Source organism: Vulpes vulpes, chromosome 13 (assembly GCF_048418805.1).
Source record: "Vulpes vulpes isolate BD-2025 chromosome 13, VulVul3, whole genome shotgun sequence".
NCBI classification, from domain to species: Eukaryota; Metazoa; Chordata; class Mammalia; order Carnivora; family Canidae; genus Vulpes; species Vulpes vulpes.
This window is the reverse complement of record NC_132792.1, coordinates 17,959,337-17,986,545: the sequence shown is the minus strand read 5'-3', so window position 1 is coordinate 17,986,545 and position 27,209 is coordinate 17,959,337. Positions and strand designations below refer to the sequence as shown.

General features: G+C 36.9%; 1 protein-coding gene across 3 annotated transcripts in view; it reads left to right on the top strand.

Annotated features, from left to right (window-relative positions):
• The window catches only part of COL14A1 (collagen type XIV alpha 1 chain), a 216,832-nt gene that overhangs the window by 124,958 nt on the left and 64,665 nt on the right, over positions 1-27,209 (top strand). For all 3 annotated transcript variants that reach the window (XM_072734006.1, XM_025993393.2, XM_072734007.1), the window contains 9 exons: positions 39-182; positions 1,022-1,186; positions 1,774-1,812; positions 1,950-2,088; positions 5,816-5,958; positions 9,264-9,373; positions 13,590-13,748; positions 22,056-22,133; positions 25,135-25,221. In XM_072734006.1, coding sequence (XP_072590107.1) covers positions 39-182; positions 1,022-1,186; positions 1,774-1,812; positions 1,950-2,088; positions 5,816-5,958; positions 9,264-9,373; positions 13,590-13,748; positions 22,056-22,133; positions 25,135-25,221 — 1,064 coding nt within the window. The remainder of the gene's footprint in view (positions 1-38; positions 183-1,021; positions 1,187-1,773; positions 1,813-1,949; positions 2,089-5,815; positions 5,959-9,263; positions 9,374-13,589; positions 13,749-22,055; positions 22,134-25,134; positions 25,222-27,209) is intronic.

Below are 27,209 nucleotides of genomic sequence, written 5' to 3'. Positions count from 1 at the left end.
AAAGAATGAAATTGAACAGTTGCCTTCCTTTGTTTCAGGAAAAGCAATCAAGCATGTCCGAGATAGTTTGTTCACGGCAGAGTCAGGGACCAGAAGAGGCATCCCGAAGGTCATTGTGGTTATAACTGATGGCAGGTCACAAGATGATGTGAACAAAATCTCCGGGGAGATGCAGTCAAATGGTAAGCCACCAGTAGTAATGTTGCCATCGTTTTCTGAATACAAATTTATAGGCCACATCTGAATGACTTAATTGTTTCTCTTTCTTAATATTTAATCTAAATATTTTTAATATTAACTAGATGATGCAAATTTTTAAAAACACTCCAAGTTACAAATTTAATATTTTGCTGCATTTTCTCTAATACTTTTGTTACATATAGGACACTTTATGTAAGAGATAGCATCGATTAAGTGCAAAACTGTGAAAAGGACCAATATGCAGGGTCAGGGAGGGAACCTGATCATGGAAACTCCTCAAACTCCTCAGCCTTCTCATCTTTAAAATGGAGATTCTCATAGGATTTTCATGAAGATTCCATTTTTTAAGACATGTCTGGCGAATAGTAGTTTACTATTTATTTGCCAAGAATGGAATCATGACCCACCTTAGGTTGCTAGTCGATTAACATCTCAGGTATTACATGTAAAAAAAACCACCTGAGATAAGTTTCTCTGTCTCAACTCCATTTCATGCCATAAATCTTAAAATAATTATTAGAAATATGTAGCATACAGATGCTCCTCCAATGGCAACTATTTTGTCTCAAGCACTAATTGGGGCATTGGCCACCTTGAGTTTCTTTAGAATGGAAAATTGCTTAGGGGATGATGGAATAAGTATCATATAGTGGCATATGGATATGCAGAATTCTGGTGGACTGTAAAAAATGAATTATCCATCCCCTCAACCAGGCCTTCTTCATAAACACATTTTAAACATTGGGACATGTCTTACATTGCATTATTTGTATTTTGTACAGTTTAAAACAATCAAAAATCTCTTCCCCTCCTGCCACAGGCTACAGCATCTTTGCAGTCGGTGTGGCTGATGCAGATTATTCAGAGTTGGTTAGCATTGGCAGCAAGCCCAGTTCACGGCACGTCTTCTTTGTGGATGACTTTGACGCCTTTAAGAAAATTGAAGATGAGTTGATTACTTTTGTCTGCGAAACCGCATCAGCAAGTTAGTTCTTTGGAATTTGTACTTACTCATGTTGCTTAATGGCTGAAATATTTCATACCAGTTAAATAATGAGTCCCATCTTGATCTGAGAAAAGAATATGGACTTGCAGAGCTGTTTATTATGCAGACATTAAGTTTTGTGGTTTTGAGTATTTGGAAATAAACCTCCGCTCTCCCCATGTAGGGTTTTAGGTGGATACTTTCCCTAATGAGATGAGAGCCTATGTCTGAAAGCAACTCTCCCGAAACAACTGTAGCAAATGGTTTTCAAAATGTAGTAAGACTGCTCATCAGGGTAACACATTAGAAGTGAGACTTCTCCCAACACATGCTCTCAAGAGACCACCATCGATTTTTAATAGACCTGTAAGAGGAGAAGGAAGCCATGTCCTTTTGGTTGTAAGAAGCCAAGTGAGACCATTTCAGTCTTTAGGAATCCACAAAAAACCATAGCCACATCTGGTTTGAATTCCCTTCACAATTGACTTCCGCAAAGATTATGTTAGCTTCCTGTTCTCAGGATAGGGAAAGAATATGTTTGGAAAATATCTAAATTCGGGTTTTATATTGTTTGTTTTTTTTCCTAGCCTGCCCACTGTTGTACAAGGATGGCACTGACCTTGCAGGTATGCATTATCATAATTTTTCCAAATACAAACATATTAACTCCCATTTGGGGTCCAGATTGTTTTTTCTATCTTTAAAAGACTAATTTTGAAATTTAAAATCCTAAAATGCCTATTCTCTCCCTCTCTCTCTTTAGGATTTAAGATGATGGAAATGTTTGGTTTGGTCGAAAAGGATTTTTCATCTGTGGAAGGGGTTTCCATGGAGCCTGGTACCTTCAATGTGTATCCCTGTTACCGAATTCATAAAGATGCCCTGGTTTCCCAGCCAACCAAGTATGTTTCCATTGCAAGATATTAAAGCCAATCATTTGTTATTATATCTCAATGTGAAAATGATGTCAGCTTGAAATATGCTGTAATAGTTCCCAGTAGGATTTTCTGTGATGATAAGGGCAAATGATTAGATTTCTTTGTTTAGAAACACTGGACTCATGCATAACGCTTGCTTAACTTTATCTGTTAGTCTGAAAAATATATAAAGACAGTTGATACTTACATAGCATTGTTCTAAGTGCTTATATATATAAACTCACCCAAAGCTCCAAACAGCTCTGTGAATTAGATTCAGTTATTATCTCAGTTCTACAAATAATGAAACTAAAGCACAAAGAAGCTAAATGACTCAAGTGAGATCACATGGTTGCTTAGCAAAAATGCTGGGACTTGCATCTGGCAATCAGGCCCCGGAGCCCACACCCTGAGCCGTTTCATGCTAGTGCCATGAATTCAGCTCATTTTTCTTTGACAAAGTCAAAGAAGTCATCTTTGAGAAGTCATAACAGAGACTCCATATAGTTGAAGAGTAGTATTGAGTTTATGTACAAACCACATTATCTACTCGCTTTACAGTTGTGATGTACATAGGGATTCCTGGGCCCATTTACAGCAAATTTCTGGTTCAAGGGATCATCTCTCAAGATGTTATCTGCTATTTTCCATTCCAGTGTGAAACATTTTCAGTGCCCAGATTGTGATGTAGTGTGCACATGTGCATGAACAAATGGGGGAGATCATATTAGAGTATTAAATTCATCTATGCAAATTATACACAAATTGCTTTCCTATCTTCTTGGAAAATATTGTTTATTAAATTCTAGCTTATCTCAGTACTACCCGGATTATTTTATTGTGCTTCATTTAGGAGGATAATATTTGAAATAAGCAGACCTCTATTAATAATGTAAAATATTTGCTGTTGTAAGTGTAGCTTCATTTTCCGGAAAATTGTTATAAATGCCTTTGACCTATAGAATCTATGTGCTTTTAGATAAAGCCAACATCTGGTGTTACTTTTTAGGAGAGCTTCTTTTTTCAGAGTTTAGGGTTGAATATTAAAATGGGTATTTGAGAAATACTCTGTGGGGGCACCTGGGTGGCTCAGTCAGTTAAACATCTGCCTTCGGCTCATGTCATGATCCTGGAGTTCCAGGATCAACCTGCATTGGGCTTCCTAATTAGTGGGGAGTCTGCTTCTTCCTCTGCTTCTCACCCTACTCGTGCTTTCTCTGTCTCTCTCACAAATAAAGAAATAAATAAAATCTTTAAAAAAATCCTCTGTGGAGGCCTGGCCAAAAATGAGAATTGCCTAAGGGAAAATCCTTTCTACCCCACTGAAATGGCTCATCCAGTGAATACCATCTACCTTTGCTAAATCCATTCACCAGTTCCCAGGCCTCCTCTGACTCCACCAGTATAAGTATCTGACACAGGTACTCACTTCCTCCTCCTGGATTCACTCTCCTTCTGGGCTTCTGGGACACACTTTTTTGAGCTCTGCCTACATTACCAGCTGTTCTTTTCACTGCTGCCTCTTCTCACCTCCACTTCTTCATGCTGGAGGATCCTCGACATTCTCGTTTTCTCTGTCTATACCTATTCCTTAGCAATCTTTTGAGTGGTGTTCAGCATTGTCTATATGCCAGTGACTCCTAAATTTATATTTCTAGTCCAGACCCCTTCCCCCATATTTGGACTAGCATATCTAATTGCATACTAGACATCTCACTCAAGATATCTAAATGGGCATTTCAGACTCTGCATTTCAAGACCATCTGACCTTCGCTCCAGAACCGGCTTTGCTTACAACCTTTTCAATCTTAATGATCACTACATCTAACTAGTTTGTTTCTCAGGCAAAAAATTTTGACTCTTCCCTCATATCCCACATCCACTTTACCAAGATATCCTGTCATCTGTGCCTTCTTACCATCTCCACTGCCTTCACCCCATATGGGGCGCTGTCATCTCTTCCCAGGCTCATTGAAGCAGGCTTCTCATTGGTCTTCCTGCTCCGACAACCCTTGCCTTCCCAGACTCTATTTCCAAGTAGCAGTCAGAGTGATTTTTTAAAAATGTACATTATGTCACTCCAAAATCTGATTCCCCATTCCCCTTGCATTAAAAGTCAAAACTATTGAATGGCCCATAGGCTCTATATTATCTGAGTACCTATTACCTCTTTGACTTTACCTCCTGTCTTCTTCAGTCCATTCTCCAGATATACCAGGCACACTCCACTTTGGTGTCTTTGCGCTAGCTGGATGTCTTTGTGTTTTTGGAGGTTTTCTTCAGATGTAACCTCAGTGAGCCTTCTAAGTGAAGCCAGTGGTGATGACTTTAATTAACATTGCAAAATAATACATTCTAGCATTCCCAATCCCCATTAAACTGTTTTATTTTTCTTGTTGTTGTTGTTTTTTTATGGCATGCTTACCTTCTAACACATTGTATAATTCACCCTGCTGGAATTTAAGTGCTTCTACAAGGATAGGTGCTTTGCTGGTTTTATTCGCTGATGTATTTTAAGTGCCTATTACAACATCTGGCACATAGTAGGGACACAATAAATGTTTGTTGAATGAATGAATGAATGAATGAATGAACTAATATATAAATAAAATGAATGAAAGATTTTTATCCATGCAAACCAAACTCTCATTTTCAAATTAAGGCTGAGGTCTCATATTCACAAATCTAACCACTTAATAACTATTAATTAGGACTCCTATATATGTAAAGGGCTATATTTATGGCATTGAGAAAAAATTTAAAATTATATCAGTGATCCACTTAATTGTTAGAGAGAGATAAGATGGTGTAACAGGTTTGGTTCCCCAGAGGCAGATCGAGGTGTGGAGATGAGGGTTCAAGGAGGTTGATGTGGACATGCTCTCATGGAAAGTAATGGAAGGACATGAGAGGAGACAAAGGAGAAAAGTCAAGCTGTGAAACAATCTCACTGAAAGTCTCCATTGGTGAACATAGAGGAGTTCTGAAAACGGAGCTACCTCCACTGGAATGAAAGGCTCTGGTCTTCATATGCCCTCAAAGACCAGTCATTGAAAACAGGTGCCATAAAAAAAGTTGGCATGACCTTGGGAGGATCCTTCCTTCTGCGAAGGCAGTCTCTGAAGGGAGTTGGCATTTGAGAGCTGTCTACCTACAGCACTCCCAGCAACAAGAATAGTATTATTCTTAACTCTTGAAGGTAGATCTAGATGTTGCATCCCAGCAAGAAGCATGGACAGGAATGCAACTAACTACAACCTATAGTAGAAAGTGACAATGTCTTAAGTTTTACAAAAAGACTGCAGGTAAATATTATTTATAATACCAAAAATTTTGAGATGACTTAAATGTTTGATAAGAAATGACCAGTTAGACAAGTTATGGAATAGCCAGACAAGAAAAGTTTGTGCAGAAATTAAATATCATATTTTTAAAAAATATTTAAGGAAATATAAACTGTATGGTAAATGGTGCTAAGAAAAGAGAAGGGGCAGCATTATACAGATTGGAGAAATACTTACAGAATCCTTGAAAAACTGAAGGTAAATGTACCACATCAAAACAGTGGCCACCTATGGATGGGATTAACAGTTCTCTGTGTTTTTTCTGTTTTTCCAAATCTTATATAATTAAAACATATTTGCTTTTATAAACATATAAATAACTTTTTGAAAGGGATGCAAGAAAATGTTATTTTCTTTCCATTTTTCAGATATTTGCATCCAGAAGGACTGCCCTCTGACTACACAATGAGTTTTCTATTCCGGATTCTTCCTGACACTCCAGAAGAGCCATTTGCTCTTTGGGAGATTTTAAATAAAAATTCTGACCCATTGGTTGGAGTCATTTTAGATAGTAAGTATATTTATGTATTTGCATATACATGTATGAGTAATGAATAATGTATATGGCATGCCATCTTTTTTAAAAAATTTTTTATTGGAGTTCAATTTGCCAACATCTAGCATAACACCCAGTATTCATCCCGTCAAGTGACCCCCTCAGTGCCCATCACCCAGTCACCCCAATCCCCCGCCCACCTCCCTTTCCACTACCCCTTGTTCGTTTCCCAGAGTTAGGTGTCTCTCATGTTTTGTAACCCTCACTGATATTTTCACTCATTTTCTCTCCTTTGCTTTTATTCCCTTTCACTAACTTTTATATTCCCCAAATGAATGAGACCATATGTTTGTCCTTCTCCGATTATGGCATGCCATCTTGCCTGTTTTGTGTACCATAGACCCTTGAACAACCTGGGTTTGAAATGCATGAGTCCACTTCTACAAGGCTTTTTTTCTTGATAAATGTAGTAAAATATTATAAATTAATTTTCCTTATAATTTTCTTAATAATATTTTCCCTAGCCTGCTTTATTGTAGGAATATAATACATTATACCTATAATATACAGAATATATGTTGATCAACTGTTTATAAGTAAGGCTTCTGGTCAACAATAGGTTATTAGTAGTTAAGTTTTTTGGAAGTCAGAAGTTACATGTGGATTTTCAACCCCACGTTATTCAAGGGTCAATTGTATATTGTAGAGTAACTCATTTATCTTAAGCCATGAGTAAATACTAGCAATAAATTATGTAACAGTTGTTTCATCCATTCATCCACTCGTCCTTTTAACACATATTCACTGACTTTCTACTATGTGCCAGCACGAGGCTCTGGGATTCAGTAGTGGGCAAGGCAGAAAGAGACAATTACTGGGATAGTAAGGATTGCAGGAAGAACAAAATTGATGATTGGGGGAGTCGGGAAGGTCACTGGGAGGGGTAAAACCAGAATAATTTTTTGTACATGGATATGATAAGTATAAGATTTTTCTTTTGGGTTCCTTAACCCAATTCCAATGTGTGTGTGTTGGGGATATGAGGAGAGTGGAAATTTTACACCTAACACCAAGCAGTTCTCAGATATCAGGAGGATGCTGAGAATTCAACTCAGTTTTAATACTATCTATCCAGAGATAGCATCAGATGCCCTACGTAAGGGTTCAGTGTCATAAGACTGTTCCCCCACCCCCACTACCTGTGTTTCTGATTGACTAGTTATAAATCAGAGATTTACAAAAAAAATCAATCATCAATCCTACAAGCTCTTCTTTGGGTTTGATTAATTTGCTAGAATGGCTCACAGAACTTAAAGAAACATTTTGCTTGCTAGATTACTACTTTATTATAAAAAGATATAACTTAGAAACAGCAAGATGGAAGAGATGCATAAGACAAGGTGTGTGGGAAGAGGCACAGAGGGTCCATATCCTCTCCAGGCAAATATTCACCTTGTATTCAGCAACCTAAAAGCTCTTTGAACCCCATCCATTGGGTTTTATTGAGGCTTCATTATGTAGGCATGATTTATTAAGTTATTGGCTATTGGCAATTGAACTCAATCTCTAGGCACTTTCCACTCCTTAGAGTTGGGAGAAAAAAGTGGAATTGAATGTACCAGCCCTCTCATCACAGGGTTGTTTCTCTTGACAACCAGCCTTCCATCCTTAGGTTACCTTATGGTTTTCTGAAAGTTACTTCAGTAATGTAACAAGAAACATCTTAATAGCTCTTATCACAGAAAATTCCAAGTGTTTTGGGAGCTGTGAGCCAGGAACCATAGACCAAGACCAAATATATATTTTTCATATATATTTGAATGACCATATATATATTTCTTATAAATTGCAATATCACAATGCCTATTTCATATCCCAGAAAAAAAATCCAGATTTGCAGCAGCATATATTGGGAAGAATTCTGCGATGGGGACATAAATTTGCAAGTTGTATATAAGTGGCATATAAGCCATGATGTTGTGTGAGATCATCTAGAGATTGAATCTGGAAGGAGAAGAGAATAGGTCTGAAGCCTGGGGCATTCTATTGTTTGGAGTTTGGAAAGAAGAGGGGAACCAGTGAAAAAGCTTCTCAATCACATGTTCTTGGATGTCACACATGAAGACCATTTAAGAGGATCATCATGTTTTCAGTTAATGTTATTAAGTTTTCTAAATACCTTTTTGTTTAGGATTCCAGTCAAGCTAGTACCAAAATTTGGTGGCTATTGTTAGGTGCTAACTCACATACTTGGATAAAAAATGTATTTAATCTTATCTCCAACCAGTATTTGTAAAAGGACTTTCTAGTACATGGAAATGAATCAATGACTAAATATGATATTGTAAAGCATTTTGCATACATACTGAAACTAAGGGAAAGCCTAGATTAAAAGAGTATGCATAACTAACCCCATCTTCACATGGGACTTGACAAGAAAGAAACCTCTCAAAATGATTAGGACTAGCTTATTTCCAGGGAGCCTGGGTGGCTCAGTCCGTTATAACAGCATGCCACTCTTGGTTTCGGCTCTGGTCATGATGCTGGGATGGATCCCTGCATCAGGCTGCATGCTCAGCAGGGAGTCTGCTTCTCTGTCTTTCCCTCTGCCCCTCCTCCTACTCACATTCAACACACTTTCTCTGTAAAATGAATAACTTAAAAACATCTTTAAAAAGAGACTAGCTTATTCCTTTTGAAATTCCAGTGAGTAATTAAATTGTACCTAGGAATTAATTAGTGAAGAAATATTCCCTTTTTTTTTTTCTTTTTTGTAATTCCTTTTAACATGAAGTCCTGAAGATTAGGAAGAGTTAGTTTGTTTGTGGATTTAGTTTGTTCATAATAAAAGACCTACTGGAATATCACTTTTAAGGTGGTGTAAGCTCCATGTCCTGGAAAAGTTGGTTGCTCCAGGGGTTAATAAAGCAAAGGGTTTGGCTTCTGAGTCTTAAGATATGATTAACTTTATTGTCTCTTTTTGTCTACTTCTACTCCCAGTTTTAGACAACCATCTCCTAGGAGGGTGTTGGGCATAAGATTATAGGCAAAGAAGTACAGAGGAAGAATATATATAGGTGTCTGTATGTCACTATTATTGCCACATAGTTATTTCAATTAATTCCACATAGTTATTTTAATTAATTCTTAGCCTGGTGTAAACCAAGGACTATAGATCAACATTTCCTTACTTTTCCATCAAATTGTTCTAAACACAGCCTCAAAACAAAGGATGCATTATTTTGTCTTGGCTTGAATTTTAGAAAAATTATTTACCCATTATAATAATTTCTGAGCTGGTTTTATTTTTCTTTGATTAGATGGAGGTAAAACCTTAACGTATTTCAACTATGACTACAGTGGGGATTTTCAAACAGTTACTTTTGAAGGACCTGAAATTAGGAAAATTTTCCATGGTAGCTTTCACAAGGTGAGTAATGCCTTATTTATTTATTTATTTATTTATTTATTTATTTATTTAGAAGCCACGCTTCCTTCCAACATGTAAATTTATTTATTTATTTATTTGTTTGTTTGTTTGTTTACCTATTTACTTATTTATATTCTATTTCCTGTGGGCCAAGCAACAGAGAAATGTAAAATAAATCCCATAGAGCTTTGGATTTCATATTTTAATTGGAGTAAGAATTATCTGTGAGCTTCTTCTGACTTTGTAGTTCTAAGATATGAAAGCAAAGTGTGCATTTTTACCAGGTACCGTACGGAATGTTGTTAGAAGTGGTCCAGGTTTATGCTTTGAGCAACAGTATGGTAGAGGATACTACATTACTAGGAGGAAAATTATTATTTCGCTACAGTATGTGTGATTCGGAAAGGATTGCTGGTCTACCCAGCCACCAGTACAGATGGTGGTACAGTACAGACCAGCCAGTTCATGTTGTAGAAGACAGTTTGTACTGATATATTTATATAAATACAGACAACTCATCACTACCATTATAAAAGTTATTCTGAGGAGGAACTTTGTAACCTGTCTGTAGTTTTTATTTCTACCTGGTGTTTGTACTAGAACTCTGTTCCTTTCCACTTCATGTCTCTGAAACACTTAATTTTTGTGATCACTAGAATAGCCAAGCTTCATTCCAACATGTACTATTTCCTTTGTGTTTAGCAAATGATCCCACTGATCTCTGGGCTGTTAAGGAATGCAACCTTGCCAAGGCTGCAGGGAGAGGAGAGCATTTAATAGGTGGTGCTGCAAAAAGCCTTGTCTCTTGAGCCTCCCTTTTGTGTGTTGAGTGAAGAAAGGGATGTTACAGAGCAAACTTCTTCTTGGCTGCTATCTCCTGACCTAGAGCATGGTCAAATCCATCTAATTTGCACAATGTTGCTACTTTATGGGATTTTGAATACCCTAACTGCCTGAGAACAACTGTATACCAGAAAAGTTACACTCAAAAATTTGTTATTGTTGTTGAATAGTACTGTACAATCAGAAATATAATACCTTAAAAACACAAGATGCACTTAGAGATTTCTTAGTTCATAGTTCAAAATAGTCCCATTAGCACTTACTCACCAAGTTCCTCTTGTCCTGACAAGATTTTTTCTTGGTTAAGCAAAATCTGTTGCAAAGTTGTCAAGAAAAATAATAAGGGATGTGAAATTTCATGAGTGTTAAAAACACATTGCCATCTTAACATAAACTTGTAATTCTCATTCCAAAGAATCATTTAAGAGCCTTAGGTAGGGATCCTGGCTGGCGCAGCGGTTTAGTGCCTGCCTTTGGCCCAGGGCGCGATCCTGGAGACCTGGGATCGAATCCCATGTCCGGCTCCTGGTGCATGAAGCCTGCTTCTCCCTCTGCCTGTGTCTCTGCCTCTCTCTCTCTCTCTGTGTGTGATGATCATAAATAAATAAAAAAATAAATAAAGAGCCTTAGGTGAATGTTAAGCTTTATTTACCTTACTAGAAGATCATAAAGACCTTATAAATAAGAGTCATTAAACACTTAGTTTTAAATTTATAAAATCCTGGGACACCTGGGTGGCTCAGTGTTGAGTATCTACCTTCAGCTCAGGGCGTGATCCCAGGGTCCTGGGATAGAGTCCCATATTGAGCTCCCTGCATAGAGCCTGCTTCTCCCTCTGCCTGTGTCTCTGCCTCCATGTGTGTGTGTCTCTCATGAATGAATGAATGAATGAATGATTGAATAAATAAATAAATAAATAAATAAATTTAAAAAATAAATAAAATAAATTTATAAAATCCTTCCAGTTTTTTAAAGTTATTTCTAAAGAGCTTTCCTCTACTCTTTTCAGTATTGTTAACAGAGCCAAACAGCAAAACAAACCAGAAAGGAAAAGCTTATCATGTTGCAAACTATTCTGTTAATAGATCTACTAATGGAAAATCTTGATGCAAGTACACTATGTAAAGATAAAATCTGATTTGTTCATAGAATTGTATTTAATTGAATGAATATTTTACCTTAATTTCTTATTTTTCAATTGGCTTTAATTTCTACACTTTGGATATGAAGTATGGCCCCAACCAACGCCTTTCAAAAGTTGATAATTATGTAAAAAGATCCTTAAATGCAATCAAAGAAGCAAAATAATTTTGAAAAGTTTTCAGTGTCTCCTGTTGTAAAGCAAAAGTTGTTTTAAAAAAAACAAACAAACCTGGATAGTCTCCCCACAGGTTAATGGTTCTTTCTTTTTTCTTTTCTTTTCTTTTTTTTTTTAGGTTAATGGTTCTTAAAGCATGAATATTTATACGAGGTTGTCTAGCACCCAGCATGAAAATTTCTGTAATTCGTAATAATGAAAGTATTCCAAGTCTCAAAAATACACAAGAGTCAAATTAGATCCTTCTAAATGATCATGAGAGAGATGTTAGTATGAAGGAACTAATGTGCAGGAAAAACTCCTGCAGTGTTTCTCCAGTTGAATAATGGTTTAACTCCTCTTTGCAGGAAAAAGAATTCTCAAGCACTTCTCCTGTTGACCTAAATTATTTTGGTCATGATGTAACATAAACAAAACATTCAGTAAAAATTGATATATATCCTCATGTTTCCAGATCCAGTGCAACTATGAAATAAAAATAAAGATTGAGGGACACCTGGGTGGTTCAGTGGTTAAGCGTCTGCCTTCAGCTCAGGGTGTGATCCCTGGGTGCTGGAGTCAAGTCCTCCATCAGGCTCCTCACAGAGAGTCTGCTTCTCCCTCTGCCTGTGTCTCTGCCTCTCTCTCTGTGTCTCTCATGAATAAATAAATAGAATATAAAAAAACAATAAAATAAAAAATAAAAATTGAATAAAGCCAACAAGGTTAATGGGGTCCCTGGGGGGCTCAGTTGGTTAAGCGTCTGGCTCTTGGTTTCAGCTCAGATCATGATCTCATGGTCCTGAGATAGGGCTCCAAGTCGTGGGGCTCCTGCTCTCTCTCCCTCTGCCCCTTCCCCCACTCGCACACTCTATCTAAAATAAATAAATAAATCTTTTTAAAAGACCAATAAAGTGAAAAGTAATGCTATTTTAATATGAAAGATGATGTTTCGTGATATTTGACTTCTACTTACAACTGGTCCTAGTTGCTCTAACTCCCATAACCTTTTCTTCAAACTACCATAGCTTCCCTTATGTAGCTGTTTGTAACTTTCTTTGACTTTCACTTAACGTGAAATGATTATTTGCCTATTAATTCCACTCTTTAAGCTCCCTGAAAAGTCACCTTCCACGAAAAAGAAATACTTGTGAGGCAAACAGCATCATCAACTGAAATACACTTAAAAGGTCTGAAAATTCATGGCGGAACTTGCTTACAATGTGGTTCATTTAGAATATACTTTCCCTTGACTATCACCTCCAAGATGACACACATTTTTTACAGATCCTCACAAAGAATTGTAGACTCCTGAATATATTATCGGAGACATGCAGATTCTAGAAATTCCTTTGAGAAAATGGTACCACACATTAAGGAAAAGAGCTTTATTTCTTTTGGTCCTGGAGTCACAAGAAGGCATTCCTCCTTCCCTGTCAGATTCTAGGTCTCTTCTCTTCATCTTAAGTCAGATAAATATTATTAAAGTGTGGTTTGCCAATAACCGGTAGTACCTTTGCTGGTAAATCCATTAGCTTTTCTCATTTAAAATTTTCATGTTCATTTTATTGTGCATTCAGGAAAGGCATAACCAGCCCACCAACCCTGTCATTTCAGGATGTTGCTGCTTTAGATGAAGGCTAGATTGAGAATCCTTTCAAAGTCATTTTAAAGGGCAGCCTGGGTGGCTTAGCGGTTTAGCTCCGCCTTCGGCTCAGGCTGTGATCCTGGAGACCCAGGATCAAGTCCCGCATTGGGTTCCCTGCATGGAGCCTGCTTCTCCCTCTGCTTGTGTCTCTGCCTCTCTCTCTCTGTGTGTCTCTCATGAATAAATAAATAAAATCTTTTTTAAAAAAGTCATTTTAAAGAAAGTATTAAGTAAATAAAAGTGGAAGTGCAACCCGAATGTGGGACAATCACGGTGGTGTTAAGAGTAGAACCTCTCTCTTCTAGCAAAATGCATAGTGACGGAATTCCTTTTCTTTCCTGCTTTTAAGTGACAAGTCATGAAACTATATGTTTGATTGATATTTCTTCCTTCTTCCCACCTCCTAAAACATCTTTACTTTTACCCAGATACACATTGTTGTCAGCAAGACTTTGGTCCAAGTGGTTATTGACTGCAAGCATGTGGCTGAGAAGGCAATAAATGCCTCAGCTAATATCACATCGGATGGTGTCGAAGTCCTGGGGAGGATGGTCAGATCGAGGGGACCAAATGGAAACTCTGCACCAGTAAGTGGATAAACAAGTGGAGCTGTGTTGTTTATTTAAAAAAAAAAAAAAAAAAAAAAAGGAGGGTTTTCCAGGGGGAAAATTTGACAAGAGAATGGATGAATGAATGGATGGGTATAAGGATGGATGGATGGATGGATGGGTGATGGATGGATGGATAAATAGATAACAGCCTCTTTGAATGAACTAAAATATACATTCAAAGTTCTCGGCAGTATAATTCTACTATATTATAATAAGGAGAATGTTCTGGGAATTAAACTATGTTTGTTTTCTAAAGGCATTTAAAAGTGCAAATAGTAAAATATTCATCAAATGGTTTATGGCATAAAATGTTTGTTAATGAGAATCAAGACTGTAAATTAGAACTCTAAGCAAATATAAATTCATACAAAATATGTGACCACTATACATAGTATATACAGGAAATTTATGTAAGGTTCTCATTTGGGTTAGATTTGGGCACTTTTAAAATAGCTCTTTGTTATTTGCTAATGTGATGTTGACCCTTTAATTGCTATTTAAGTAACAAATCATTCAAAGATAATATATTTTTTATCATGTAACATAGAATTTAAGACCAGGAGACTTTCAATTGGCAAAGAAATCACATTCCTTTCTCTCAGTACCCACAAAAAAAAGAATAGTGTACACAAGCTTTTGTTTAACACTGTGTGTTCACAGCTAATTAGCAACATTTTCTAATTTGAGTCATTCTATAATTAGAACCAATTGGCCTGGAGAGCATTTTACTCTTGTAAACAATTCCAATTATTTTAATGAACATTTCTATGTAACAGAATAATCAGGTTAATTATGAGTCACTATTACTATCTTATGCTTTCTCAATCTGTAGAACTAGCCAGATATATGGAACTGAAGAATGCCTTGTGATGGTTCTGAGTCTTTTTAAGCTGAAGATCACTTTGTACAAATGAAATCTTCTAGTACAGTACATATAAAAATAAGATTAAAACACATCCATGCTAACTGAATGGGTGAGAGGATCTGGAGTAACAGGTATTCCCACCCTCCAAAGGTCCCTAAGGGAGCTTCAAGAAGCACAGTTCTAATTCCACTATTCTAGTATGACCCATTCACTTTATACGCCCCCAAATAGTCCCAGGGTAATAATGTGATTCACTTTGGGACATTTCACTATTTAGTGCATTTCTCTTTGTGATAACAATACAAGGGAAATCCTTGTGTACATAGGAGAACATTAATACTTTCAGACCTTGATAGATGTGTGCTATTTAGTGTAACACTTAGCTTTGATGTATCTTTAAAAGTACTTTTGTCTCTACTTACCTTTGGAGAACCATAGATTAGATGTTCAGAAAGAGAGAATATAAAAGCTATGGAAGGCTCTCTTGTTTTCAGTTATGGTAAGGGACTTTTAAGGATGTTGACATTAATAATGCTTTCATGAGGATGATGCTGAAAGCAAAGAAGGAAGCCCCTGCTCCTCCCAAAGCCAAAGCCAATGCAACATCTTTGAAGCCCAGAAAGCAGTGCTGAAAGGCATCCACAGATGCACACACAAAAAATCCACATGTCACCTACCTTCTGAGGGCCCAAGATGCTGCATTTCTACAGGCAGCTCAAATATCCTCAAAAAAAGTGCCCCAAGGAGAAACAAGTTTGACCACTATGCCATCATCAAGTTCCCTCTGACCACCAAGTCAGCCATGAGGAAACCAGAAGACAACAACATACATGTGTTCATTGTAGATGTCAAAGCCATACAGCACCAAATCAAACAGGCTGTGAAGAAGCTCAGTGACATTGTCATGGCCAAGGTCAGCTCTTTTGTCAGGCCCAGGGGAGAGAAGGCATATGCATATGTTTGGCTCCTGACTATGATGCTTTGAATGTTGCCAGCAAAATTAGGATTATTAAATTGAGTTCAGCTGGCTAAATATAAATATAAATTTTTCACCATAATAAAAGAATGTTTACATTATATTGAGGAGTTGTCAACTCTTAATGTTTTGTATTTCATGCTGATTAAGAAACACACCATCTTCTGCTTCATAGAAGAGACTTTCATGATCACATACTCCAGAATTTACAAGGCTCCATAATTAGCAAACTAGGGATATCTTGTAGGGATAAGTGGATTTATATAGATGGGTGCTTGCGTGAGTGAATGAATAGACTCCAATTTAAGAAATACAAACAATTCTAGATATTTGAGATTCTGGGCCCAAATCACTGAATAATATTATTTTTTTTAATTTTAGAAATAATGCATATAAAATCCCTGACATTTAATGGCATTCAATGAAGAGCAGCTCTTATTGAAGGATGTCAATGTTGCCTTCTCCATCTCACCTTTTCTAAACCTCTAATGCTTATTTAACACTTGATTATTTGTAGCCATCTATTATTTTCTCACTTTTCCATATATCTACATTTTCCCTCTCTAGCCAAAGTATAAATCCCTTAAAATAGAAACCATATTATGGTCTTCATTTACAACTCCTTCTACCCTACCTCACAGTATCTAATAAATTCAGATGAACAGCGTTGGTTCTCAAGTAACACATGATAGAAATTAAATAGAATGTCATCTATTTGAAGTTTATTGTGTCTTTCTTAAAATGTTGTTTGTATATATTGTATTCCATATGTGGCAGTGATAATAGACAAGTTATGTATATCCTACCTTTTCCTAGTTAAAATTTGTGTGTTACAATTACAGTTTTATAATTATCATAAGAATCATATTTCAAATTATATTCTATGTAATAATTGTACTCCAAATATATGACCAATTAAATATCATGGGATTTATTTCTGAAAGCAAAAATGCCTGTAGGCTTTAAGTCTACCAGTAATAAATCTTTACTTTGGGGCATGAAAGAAAAGCAATTAAACAGAGCACCCTCTGTGGTAACTTCCAGCCAGTAGCAGACAAAGGGGAATTTATAGAAGTCAATAATTAAAGAGTTCTTTGTAAAGCCACTAAGAAAAAAGATGTGGGTTTTGTTAGAATCTAGAAGTCTACAAAGGATTACTAAATAGATTTTCAGTCTGCCCACTTTTTGAAGAATTTGATTACGTTGAAATGGATAATATTAGATTAGATCTCAAGAATGTGATCGGAAACTCACTTGCTCTTTTGGGCTATGACTTAATTATTCCAGTGCAAAGCAGGAGAGAGGCTTCCGTCTTCAGTTTTCAATTTAGAAGTCACAAATTGGTAACATAATCTTAATTTACATCTGGAATCCGATACCCAGCAAAAGGGAATATGTAAATGCAAGTTTTGGATTATTCCAGGATCATATAAGAAAGATTAGTAATTTATAGGTTAACATTCCCTGACAAATTTAGCAAAGGTTCACAAAATGCCAGATGATGGAAAACCTCTAAATATTCAGTCCTTAAAGAAAATAAATTCTTTTTAAACCAAAGTTGAGTTGAGGAGAGATTGATGGATTTAGGGATAAAGTAACTATATTGAAATTGCTCGCAATTGTAATAAAAACAACTTGCGTGCAGTGATGCAAGATTTTATAGACAGCGAAAAATCCCTAGTGAGGAGTAAGCTAATAAGTTGGCTTGACTCAGCTGTCAGAACACATGTGAGAAGAAACTTAATGACTGTGCTTCTACTTTCTGTTCCTCTCTCTCCTAAGAGGTTTCTTCTACCTTTTCTGATACCTGATGAAATTATAATGCTGCCAGAGATGATCCTAAAAATATTTTGAGCTTCTGGTGTGTGACCATGTTCTTAGTATCCTTCTTCCCCCTTTTCAAATCTAACACTTATATGATTATCCAATTGACTTTGGTTTAGTTCTCTGCTATGTAAATAAAGACAAATACAAGTTATGTTATAGAGTTTTTTTTATAACATAACTTACTGAGTGAAAGCTTTGATGTCAGAATCAACAGTAGATTAGTCAATGATGCTGTGGAAACAAGAGTTTTTAAATTATAAGAAAAATGGTTATGCTTTCATATGAATTACATATGAACTCTTAAAATGATAATTGTAGCTAATATTTATTGCATGCCTACTATGGACCAGACAGTGTGTGCTTTTCTGAGATTATCTTATTTAATCTTCCAATAGCCATGGGAAGAGGTATTTATATTATCCCCATTTTATAGATTCAAAAGCTGAGACTTGAAGAAGTTGGGGGGATCCCTTTTTAAACAGTGAGGAAAGTAAGATATGAGACTATATCTGACTTGCACAAAGTTTCCTGCCTACCATGCTAAGCTCTCTTCCATGGGGTCAGGCGGATCATTAAGGGACTTAAAGCAGAGGAGGGAGTTTGGTCTGTGCCTATGCCCTGTCTGTTCACTGACATGTTCAAAGACTCACCATTTTTTAAACTCTGACCTTGAAAGTATATGCAATCAAAATGTTCCCCCACAAAGTATGCCTACACCTAAATATTTTAGTGACTACCAAGAGGTACAGCGGCTGTTTATTTTTATCTCCTTGTTGAATGAGTCTCCCTTAATTTCAATAAATTGACTGAAAGCAAGTAAAAACGCCTTGCTCAATGGCTAGAAAAGGGTAAGTGCTTAATAAATCTTAGCTTTGAGATGGTGTCAGTAAAAGTTAAACACCAAATTAAAGCAGAAGATGGCCGATGTCCTCGGTGCTCTTTCTCCAGTGTGCCTGTGCAATGTAAATCTCTGTAAATATTTGTATGATTTCGGGTACAGTTTGACTTCAAGTTACAAACTAAGCTATACTATGCTGGAGAAAAATCAGAGGATAAAATGTGGTAATGAGTGGAAAGTTGAGCCAGGCTACATTTTTATTCCCATTCACAGATCACAGTGACCCAACTGATGAGAAATATTTTAATCTTATTTTCATGCTAACATTTGACCCCAAATGACTTGCCTTTTGTCTTCCACCCAGACCAAAATGTCCAATAATGAAAAATGAGCCTTTGTAATTGGCTAAGCATTCCCTTGGAAGGTATTATAAAAAGTTAAAGTAGGAGCTTATGCACCCCCTTCTCTCTTTTTCGCACATAAATTTTTTATAATGTCCAGTTAGTTACAAAGGAAAGAAGTTACAAAAAGTGAAAAAAGGCTGACTCTTGCATTAGTTGCTGGAAGTCTGATTCATTTGGAACCACATTGTCTCGCATTTTCAGGTATTCAAATATAAGATCTTTTAACATACCATGTCTGTACCATTTCCTACATGATTTCTACAAATATGTATGTCTTACGTTTAGAATAAAAGCCAGAAAGTTTTTTTAATCAATCTTCAGAAATGTGCCCTGGAAAAGAAGTCTCTAAATAAGCCTAAGGAATCTAAGCTATTACAAATCCAAAACAATTATGAATAAATTTGTTGTACTCACAACCACACACAAAAGGCTGTTGACTGCATCAAACTGGGAGATGAAAAGCCCACAAGGATTCTTCAAATGATAGTATTGGTTTCATTCAGCACTTAGTAGGCATTCAAGCCTTTGAATAAATAAAACAAACTCATAAGGATCCCATTAATTCAATAGGACAGAAGTTTAGCCAGAGATCTGTATGTTGACACTAAACTGTTACAGGTGATTAGGTGGTGAATGTTTATTTGAAAAACTTCAAGAAAGCCTGCTCCTTACTGGAGCTAGTGAAAGTCTTTTCCTATACATATATCTTTCCATTCAGTAAAATGTCTTTACACTGAGGGCTCTATTCAGAAACGGGGAATTTTTTAATGGATGAATGACTTACACATTGAACTGAATCTATCTAATACTGTCATAATGGGGCCCATTTAATAAATGCCCCCAGACAAATGGCATTGTAATGTTAATTAGGCTGGAGTATCTGCATTTTAAACAGACCAAAGATCCTTTCACTGCAAAATGAACCACAAGGAAATGAAATGTGCTATTCAAATCCCAAGCCAGAACACGACTTTCAACATGTGCTTACATTTCTTAGGCTTTTTCTTCCCAGGTCCCAGTCTGCAGCATGGGGTTGGTATTACTATTATTATACCTCACAGTGGTCATCTGAGAATTGCATGACACAGCCAAAGTCCTTTAGATAGTGCCTCACACATTGTAGGTTATCAACAAATGCCCACTGCTATTATTGTCATTTTTGCTTAGATTTTTCTCAACCAAAGAATTAAACAGTTATGATTATTGTGGAAACAAACTACTGTTATATTTCTGCCCTCAATACATAGCACTTCCATTTAGATTCTACTCTTTTGGCCTTTGTATTATATTCTTCTGCACCTTAATGAATTCAATAATGAAAGAGCTGTACATGCTCCATTAAAATAATATTTAGGGGCGCCTGGGTGGCTCAGTTGATTAAGCATCTGACTCTTGACTTTGGGTCAGGTCATGATCTCAGGGTCGTGAAATTGAGCCCCGTGCTGGGGTCTACACTCAGCAAAAAGTCATAAAGTCGGCTTGTCCCTCTCCCTCTTTTCCACCCCTGCTCACTCTCTCTCTCAAATAAATAAAGTCTTTTAAAGATTAAATAACATTTATTATTTACTATAACTATATTCTAGGCACTGTTACACATATTTGTCTAAATAACTCATTTTACTATTATAGCTACTATTACACCAATGAATGGCTATTACTAAAGAGCTACTATTATTATACTAACTTTGCAGATGAAGAAAACTTGTACTTCAACACATTGCATAATTTCTTCAAAATGACTTAGTTTGTGAATGGAGGATTAGAGGCTGATGCCCAAGCAGTCTAGCTCCATAGCCTTTTAACCCCTATGGCCCTTGAAATATTTTTGTTGCTATTGTTCATAAAAATCAACATCTGCATTCCTTAAAAATGTTTTAATTAAAAAAAAAACATTTTTTCTTGGTCTGAAAACCTTAAAAACCAAATTCTTAAATGATCATTATTTTGTATGATTGCCCTCCACAGACTAGATATCCTACCCATTGGGATTTTTTTTTTAATAGAGAAGAAAAGGGCATGAACCATGCACATATTTCTTCAGACAACTCAAGAGTTGTATATAGAAACAAACAAAAAACTGATGCCTTGATTCATGAATCTGCTTTCAAAATTTAAGCTTTATTTTATAAATCTTGCATAACTCACTTGGGAAAGGATATTTGCAACAAAGCACAGTTCTTATGTACTACAAGAGAAAGCCTGATTTTATTCTCTTTACTGTCAGAGCAGACTCTTCTGTGATGCTGCATGCATTGTTAGTAGCTCTTTCAGGAGTACTATGCACTTGGGCATTCTCATTTTCAGGACCCCTGACAGGGATGAATAGTATTCTTTGGGAGAAAATAAGGCACCAAGAGAGTTTTTAGCACTTGGTGAAAACACACTTGCTGAAGGAAGGTTATAGATTTAAAGTGAAAAGATTGCATCCTTCCCCCAGCTCTGCATTTGGTGATACTTGTAATACTTGAAAATAATATTGGAAGAAATATAATATTACAAATGGTTGGGACATGAAGTGAGTTGTTAGCCCTTAATAACATTCTAATGATGTTTCTGTTTGTTTCAAAATGTACACTGAGTTTTGCCGACATACATGAGTAGAACAAGAGTAAGTATTTATGGCATGATCAATGGCTCCAATAAAAATACACTCATCACAGATTCTCAGAGTACAATCTGTGAATTTGTCATGACCCTGTCATGACAATGTTATAAACAGTATTCATGGGCTTACCTCTCGCCCCTGGTAAAGATCTCTGAGGGCAGGATTTTGGTTTTGTTCATTTTCATATTCTAAAGGTTGATGTAGTATCTGGCTTGCAATACCCATTAAAGAAAAAATTTGTGGAATGTATGCATATGGGTTGGAAGCCAGAATTCATTCAACAAGTCTTCGTGAATATCTACTACCCACCACATATGGGGACACGAAAATGAATAAGTGATTCTCTGTTCCTTTGAAGAGCTCACAGTCTAAAGAGGAGCTAATGTAAATAATCACACTATGGTGGGAGGCATGCTATGGGGCAGATATATGGAGTGTTGTGAGACTACAGAGGCGCTTGTAGTAACCGTGAGGGCAGTACAGGCCGAGTTTTAGCAGGGGTGCTAAGTTCTTTAGGCAGAGATGAGAGGGAAAGTTGTAATAAATGAGAGAGTTTGGAGGCTGCTTGGATTAACTATAGACAAAATCTTAAATCACTGTATCTTTGAGGAACAAAGTTAGTTTGATGTTGTTAGAATGACTTTATTTACTGTCAGGTTATATTGCAAATGTATCCATGTTCTATTATGTGATAGCGAATATGTAATCATAATTATAGACATAGCGCATCTCCTTTTTATTGAGTGACAATTTTCTTTTAACTTGCAGTTCCAGTTACAAATGTTTGATATTATTTGTTCCACATCGTGGGCCAATAGAGACAAATGCTGTGAACTTCCAGGCCTGGTAAGAATTCTTTTATTAGTTGCTCTGTTCTTTATTGAAATGTTCTAAAGTTGTATTTAATTTTCTTTGAAAATGAAATGCTATTTCATAAAACTCAGAACAAGCTATTTCATTGTGATGATAATGAAAATCAGAAGAGGCTAAGAAGGAGGCATGTCTGACACCAGCAGGACATACTGACATACATGGTGGGGGCTGCACAGCTCCAGGGGCTGCCATTTACAGAGTCCAGATGTTCTCAAACTTCCTGGTTCAGAAAACCTTTGGTGTTGCAATAATTTTTTCATGATACCCTTCAGGCAAAAGAAATGCTGGACAATTCCATATATGAATTCATTAGGCTCAGAAATTTTAAATGTTTATGCTCTAAAAACTAATGTAACCAACCATATGAAAAAATAATACACATGATTTGAGAGAAAAAATGGTATTTTTATTTTATTCTTAAATAACCACAATTATGTACTAATGGGATGGATGGGCCTATGCACAATTTTTCATACCCTGGATTTTGATTGGATGTTGCCACCCTCACTTCTTTTTCCACATTGACTTTTCCCATGGTACTTACCTTCCATCATAGCAACTGCCAGAACCCCAGATCTGCAAGTAAATGACATCATCAAAACAGTATCTTAATATCTAATGTTATGACTATGAACTACCTTGAGCTAGTTTTTCATATGAAGTCCAATGGGTACCAAATATTGCTATTTCTCTTGAGTTTTTAAAATGTTCATGGTACTTCTGGAAGTTTGCTAAGCTGTCATTATGAATACCAAGTATAATTGACAGGGCTATACCTGTATATATATAAACAGAGTCCTCAGGATCCCTGGGTAGCTCAGTGGTTTAGTACCTGCCTTCTTCCGAGGGCGTGATCCTGGAGTCCCAGGATCAAGTCCCACATCGGACTCCCTGCATGGAGCCTGCTTCTCACTCTGCCTGTGTCTCTGCCTCTCTGTGTCTTTCATGAATAAATAAATAAAATCTTAAAATAAAAATAAAAACAGATTCCTATCTTAGGATCCTTAGGGACAGTGAGCTGAAATGGATGACCCTATTACGGTTGGACAGTACTTATGTCTTAATAATTGAACTTGAAGATGGGCATGGAGCAGCCTTTATAAAGTCTAAGAGATTTGCCTTTTTAAATTTACACCAGATCACAACATCTATGGCAGGCATTGAATTCGTGATGACTGTGTTTCAGAAGGAAATACAGTTGGCCCTTGAACAACAGGGGCACCAGCCCCCTCTCCCACTCGGTCAAAAATCTGTGTATGTCTTTTGACTCCCCCAAAACTTAACTACTACTAGCCTACTGTTGACTGGAAGCCTTGCTGATAAAATAAACAGTTGATTAACATGTATTTTGTATGTAATATGTATTATATAGTGAATTCTTACAGCAGTCTAGAGGAAAGAAGATTAAGAAAATCAGAAGGAAGAGAAAAATAAACATAGTACTGTACTGCATTTACTGGGGAAAAAAGTCCAGATATAATGGACCAGTGTGGGTCAAGCCCATGTTGCTCAGAGTTAACTGTAACTTACTTTTCCTTCATCACATCTAATTTTCAAGTAAACTCTGGTGAATTAAATCAGAGACACTGTGATATTAGGCTTAAGCACAGATGGATTGGAAATTGGAAGCAGAAATACTCAGAAGCCTATCCTGTATCAAGTAAAATGTGATCACCACTTTTCTGAGGAACAACCCAGGTTTGATGAGAGCTCTTCTTTTTATTTCTATCACTGAAGACATGCCAATTCCATGGTAGGAAGACATGGGTGGAGATAGAGTTGGCAGCAATGGCAAAGCCATTATTTAGCCTCTGGTCACAGTAGGCCTGATATTAGCCTTATTTGGGGGGCTCTTTCAGGATACCTAAGTTTGTATTCCACTCTAGCTGCCCAGATATCAGGCCAGAAGTGTTAGCAGGGGGGTTCCTGTAATGAGCTGAAAGCTTTGACTATTGTCCAACATTTAGAGGGAAGTATATACAGTATAGAGAGGCCCTCTGCTCAGCTTTTTTTTTTTTTTTTTTGAGTTTCTGTTGTGAACATTTCAGAGACTGTGTTTATTTTCTGCTTGATCACATAATTGTCATCCGTGCTCTATCAGGTCCAGCTTTACTTCCGCCCCACCTCCAACCCCCTGTCCCCAAGTCTTAAATAATGAAGCTTATTTTCTCTCTGTCCAGTGGGACTAGTGAGCCCTATTTCTGCAGTTTCTTTTTCCGGTGCAGACTTCATTTTGGCTGATACTTCAAATAGGATATTCACAAATGGTTCGATAGCTATTAGCAGGTGCTCTGTCTTCATACCCCAGTAACTCATGCAGAGATGTTCAGCCTGACATTCATAATATATCTTGTAACGTCATGTGCTGAAAAAGTTGTTGAAGAGAAGAAAAATGAGCTCCAATCCCAAAGCTTTTTAGATCGATGCTGTGGTGTTTCCTTATGTTCAACCACAAAATGACTCAAATGTGAGTCATAATTAAAGTTGTTGCAGGGAATTGATGATGTGTTTAAGCACTGTTTTTAGTTTGTTTTGTGTGTTTTAGTTAGCTGCAGTTATTCTGATTGACTATTCCAATATGGGTTTTTTTTTAATCCTTTGAAATAGAAAACAGAAAGTTTCTGTTTGGAAAACCTTAAGTTCATAGAGTACTCTTACTTAAACTGAATGGAATAGTAACTGGGATCTTTTTTTACACCCACTCTGCCTTCCTTTCTTACATCCCCAAGGTCATTTTATCAACATCCTTTGGTAAGGATGATTATCAATGACTCATGAGACACTCATTCATTTTTCTTTAAGGAGAATATTCTGTGGGCAGGAGAGGGTATTCTTTGCCTTTCCACACCAATATTGACTTTAAAAGGTTTTTTAAAGTGTCTTAAATCAAAGTGTTTTTCTTTGAACTCATAAAGCCATTTGTATAGATTGTCTTGTTAACAGTTATGCTATGTTTTTTTTTTTTTCTCTTCAGAGGGATGAGGAGACCTGTCCAGAGCTACCACATTCCTGTTCCTGTTCTGAAATCAATACAGGGACTCTTGGACCAGCAGGCCCACCAGTAAGTCTTGCCTAGTTCGTATTTAAGTGTTCTCTAATAATATAATAGCTATCACTTGTTGTGTGTCTTAAATGTGCTTGCCACTATGCTAAACACGTACTTAATCCTATGAGCAAACTGAAGCACAGAGATGTTAAGAAACTTGCCTAAAGAACACAGCTTCTCTTCAAATCCAGGTCTTTAAGACTCCTATATATGATTCTCTTTAACCTCTGTACCAAACTATCTTTCAAATTGTTACATATTTCAAACCTTTCCTTTAATATCCTGTGGTTTATTTTCAATGTGAATGTTTCAAACATCGGCCCTCTAGTTGTACCTTTAAGATTTGTGTATCCCTCCCTTTGCCTCATATGTGTTAAAATTGATAGGTGAAGGAAGGATTTTGAATTCTCCAGGAAAAATACCCCATCTGAACATGAAGTTCTCCACTGCTGATGTTAACTCCCTGCAAAAAAGAAGAAATAGGGAGATTGGCTGGTTGGGGGGGGGGGTGGTGGTGAGAGAGGAGGAGGAAGAAGGTAGGAGGTAGAGAGACAAAAAAAAAAAACATTTTTTTTGTGTGAAATGTAAAATATATGTAATTTTATGACCTGGGTCTTTGAATTTACCTTGATGAATCTTTCTATTTAATGTGTTCAAGTGCTCCTTTGCTGTCTGACCTGCTAACCTGGGGCTATGGGTATTTCCTTAAGGTAGTATATAGTTGGTTTGTGGTTAAGAAATGGCAAATGGATCAAGGCAGAGAGAGAAAACAGGGAGAAGAAGCACAAGCAAATAAAAAAAATCCAGACCTTACTGGAGGAATATTCTGATGTCTCACCAGCCCTTGCACATTGACTCATGGGAGGCAGGCGGACCCCACCAACATGCATGCAGTAGATCACACAGGCAGCATGAAGGTTCACTCCAGGTTGGCCCCCCTCCACTAAAATTTTTATCTGTGTACCACATTTCCTGAACTGAACAAAAAGGAAAAGAACCTGCTGAATGTATCTGAAATACATCCCAATAGCTTCTCCTCCTTTACCTTTGGCACATAGAACATTTGTTCAAGTGCAGATGTAGAACTCAAATCCTTTTCTTTTTTCCTTTCTTTTTTTTTTTTTTAACAGAAGACTCTTTATCCCAAAAAAGCAAATGTGGAGTGATGGTAAAAGCATTAAATTTAAATTTTAAGACTAGGCAAGTCTCTGAGCCACTGTGAACCTCCATTTCCTCATATGTAAAATAGCACCCACCTCTCTGACATTCTGAGGAATACACATGATAATATGCACAGAAGTATTCTGTGCATTATGAAACTTCCATCAAATGTAAGAGTCTGTCTTTAGTTTAATCTTGGAATTGGAAACACAGATTTATTTTCAGCTGTGTATAGCTTGCTTTTTTTTTTTTTTTAAATTTTTTTATTTATTTATGATAGTCACAGAGAGAGAGAGAGGCAGAGACATAGGCAGAGGGAGAAGCAGGCTCCATGCACCGGGAGCCCGACGTGGGATTCGATCCCGGGTCTCCAGGATCACGCCCTGGGCCAAAGGCAGGCGCCAAACCGCTGCGCCACCCAGGGATCCCAGCTTGCTTTTTTTTTAACCCAAAAGTATGTCTTTGAGGATCACCTGGGTGGTACAGTCAATTAAGCATCTGACTCTTGGTTTCTGCTCAGGTCATGACCTCGGAGTTGTGAGATGAAGCTCTGTGTGGGACTTGCACTCAGCTTGGAATCTCCTTAATATCATTTCTCCCTCTCCCTCTTACTCTGCCTCTCCCCTCTGTGCTCATGCATGCTCTCTCTTTCTCTCAAATAAATAAATATATCTTTTTTTTAAAAAATGTATGTATTGGAACTTTATCAAGGGTAATGCATATTGTTCCATTATATGAACTACAGCTTGTTGGCCCATGAGTTGAGTGCTCATACACTTAGGATCGGATTTGTTGGAGAAAAAGGAGGGGTTTACCTTCAGTTTCATGTAGAAACTGCTAAT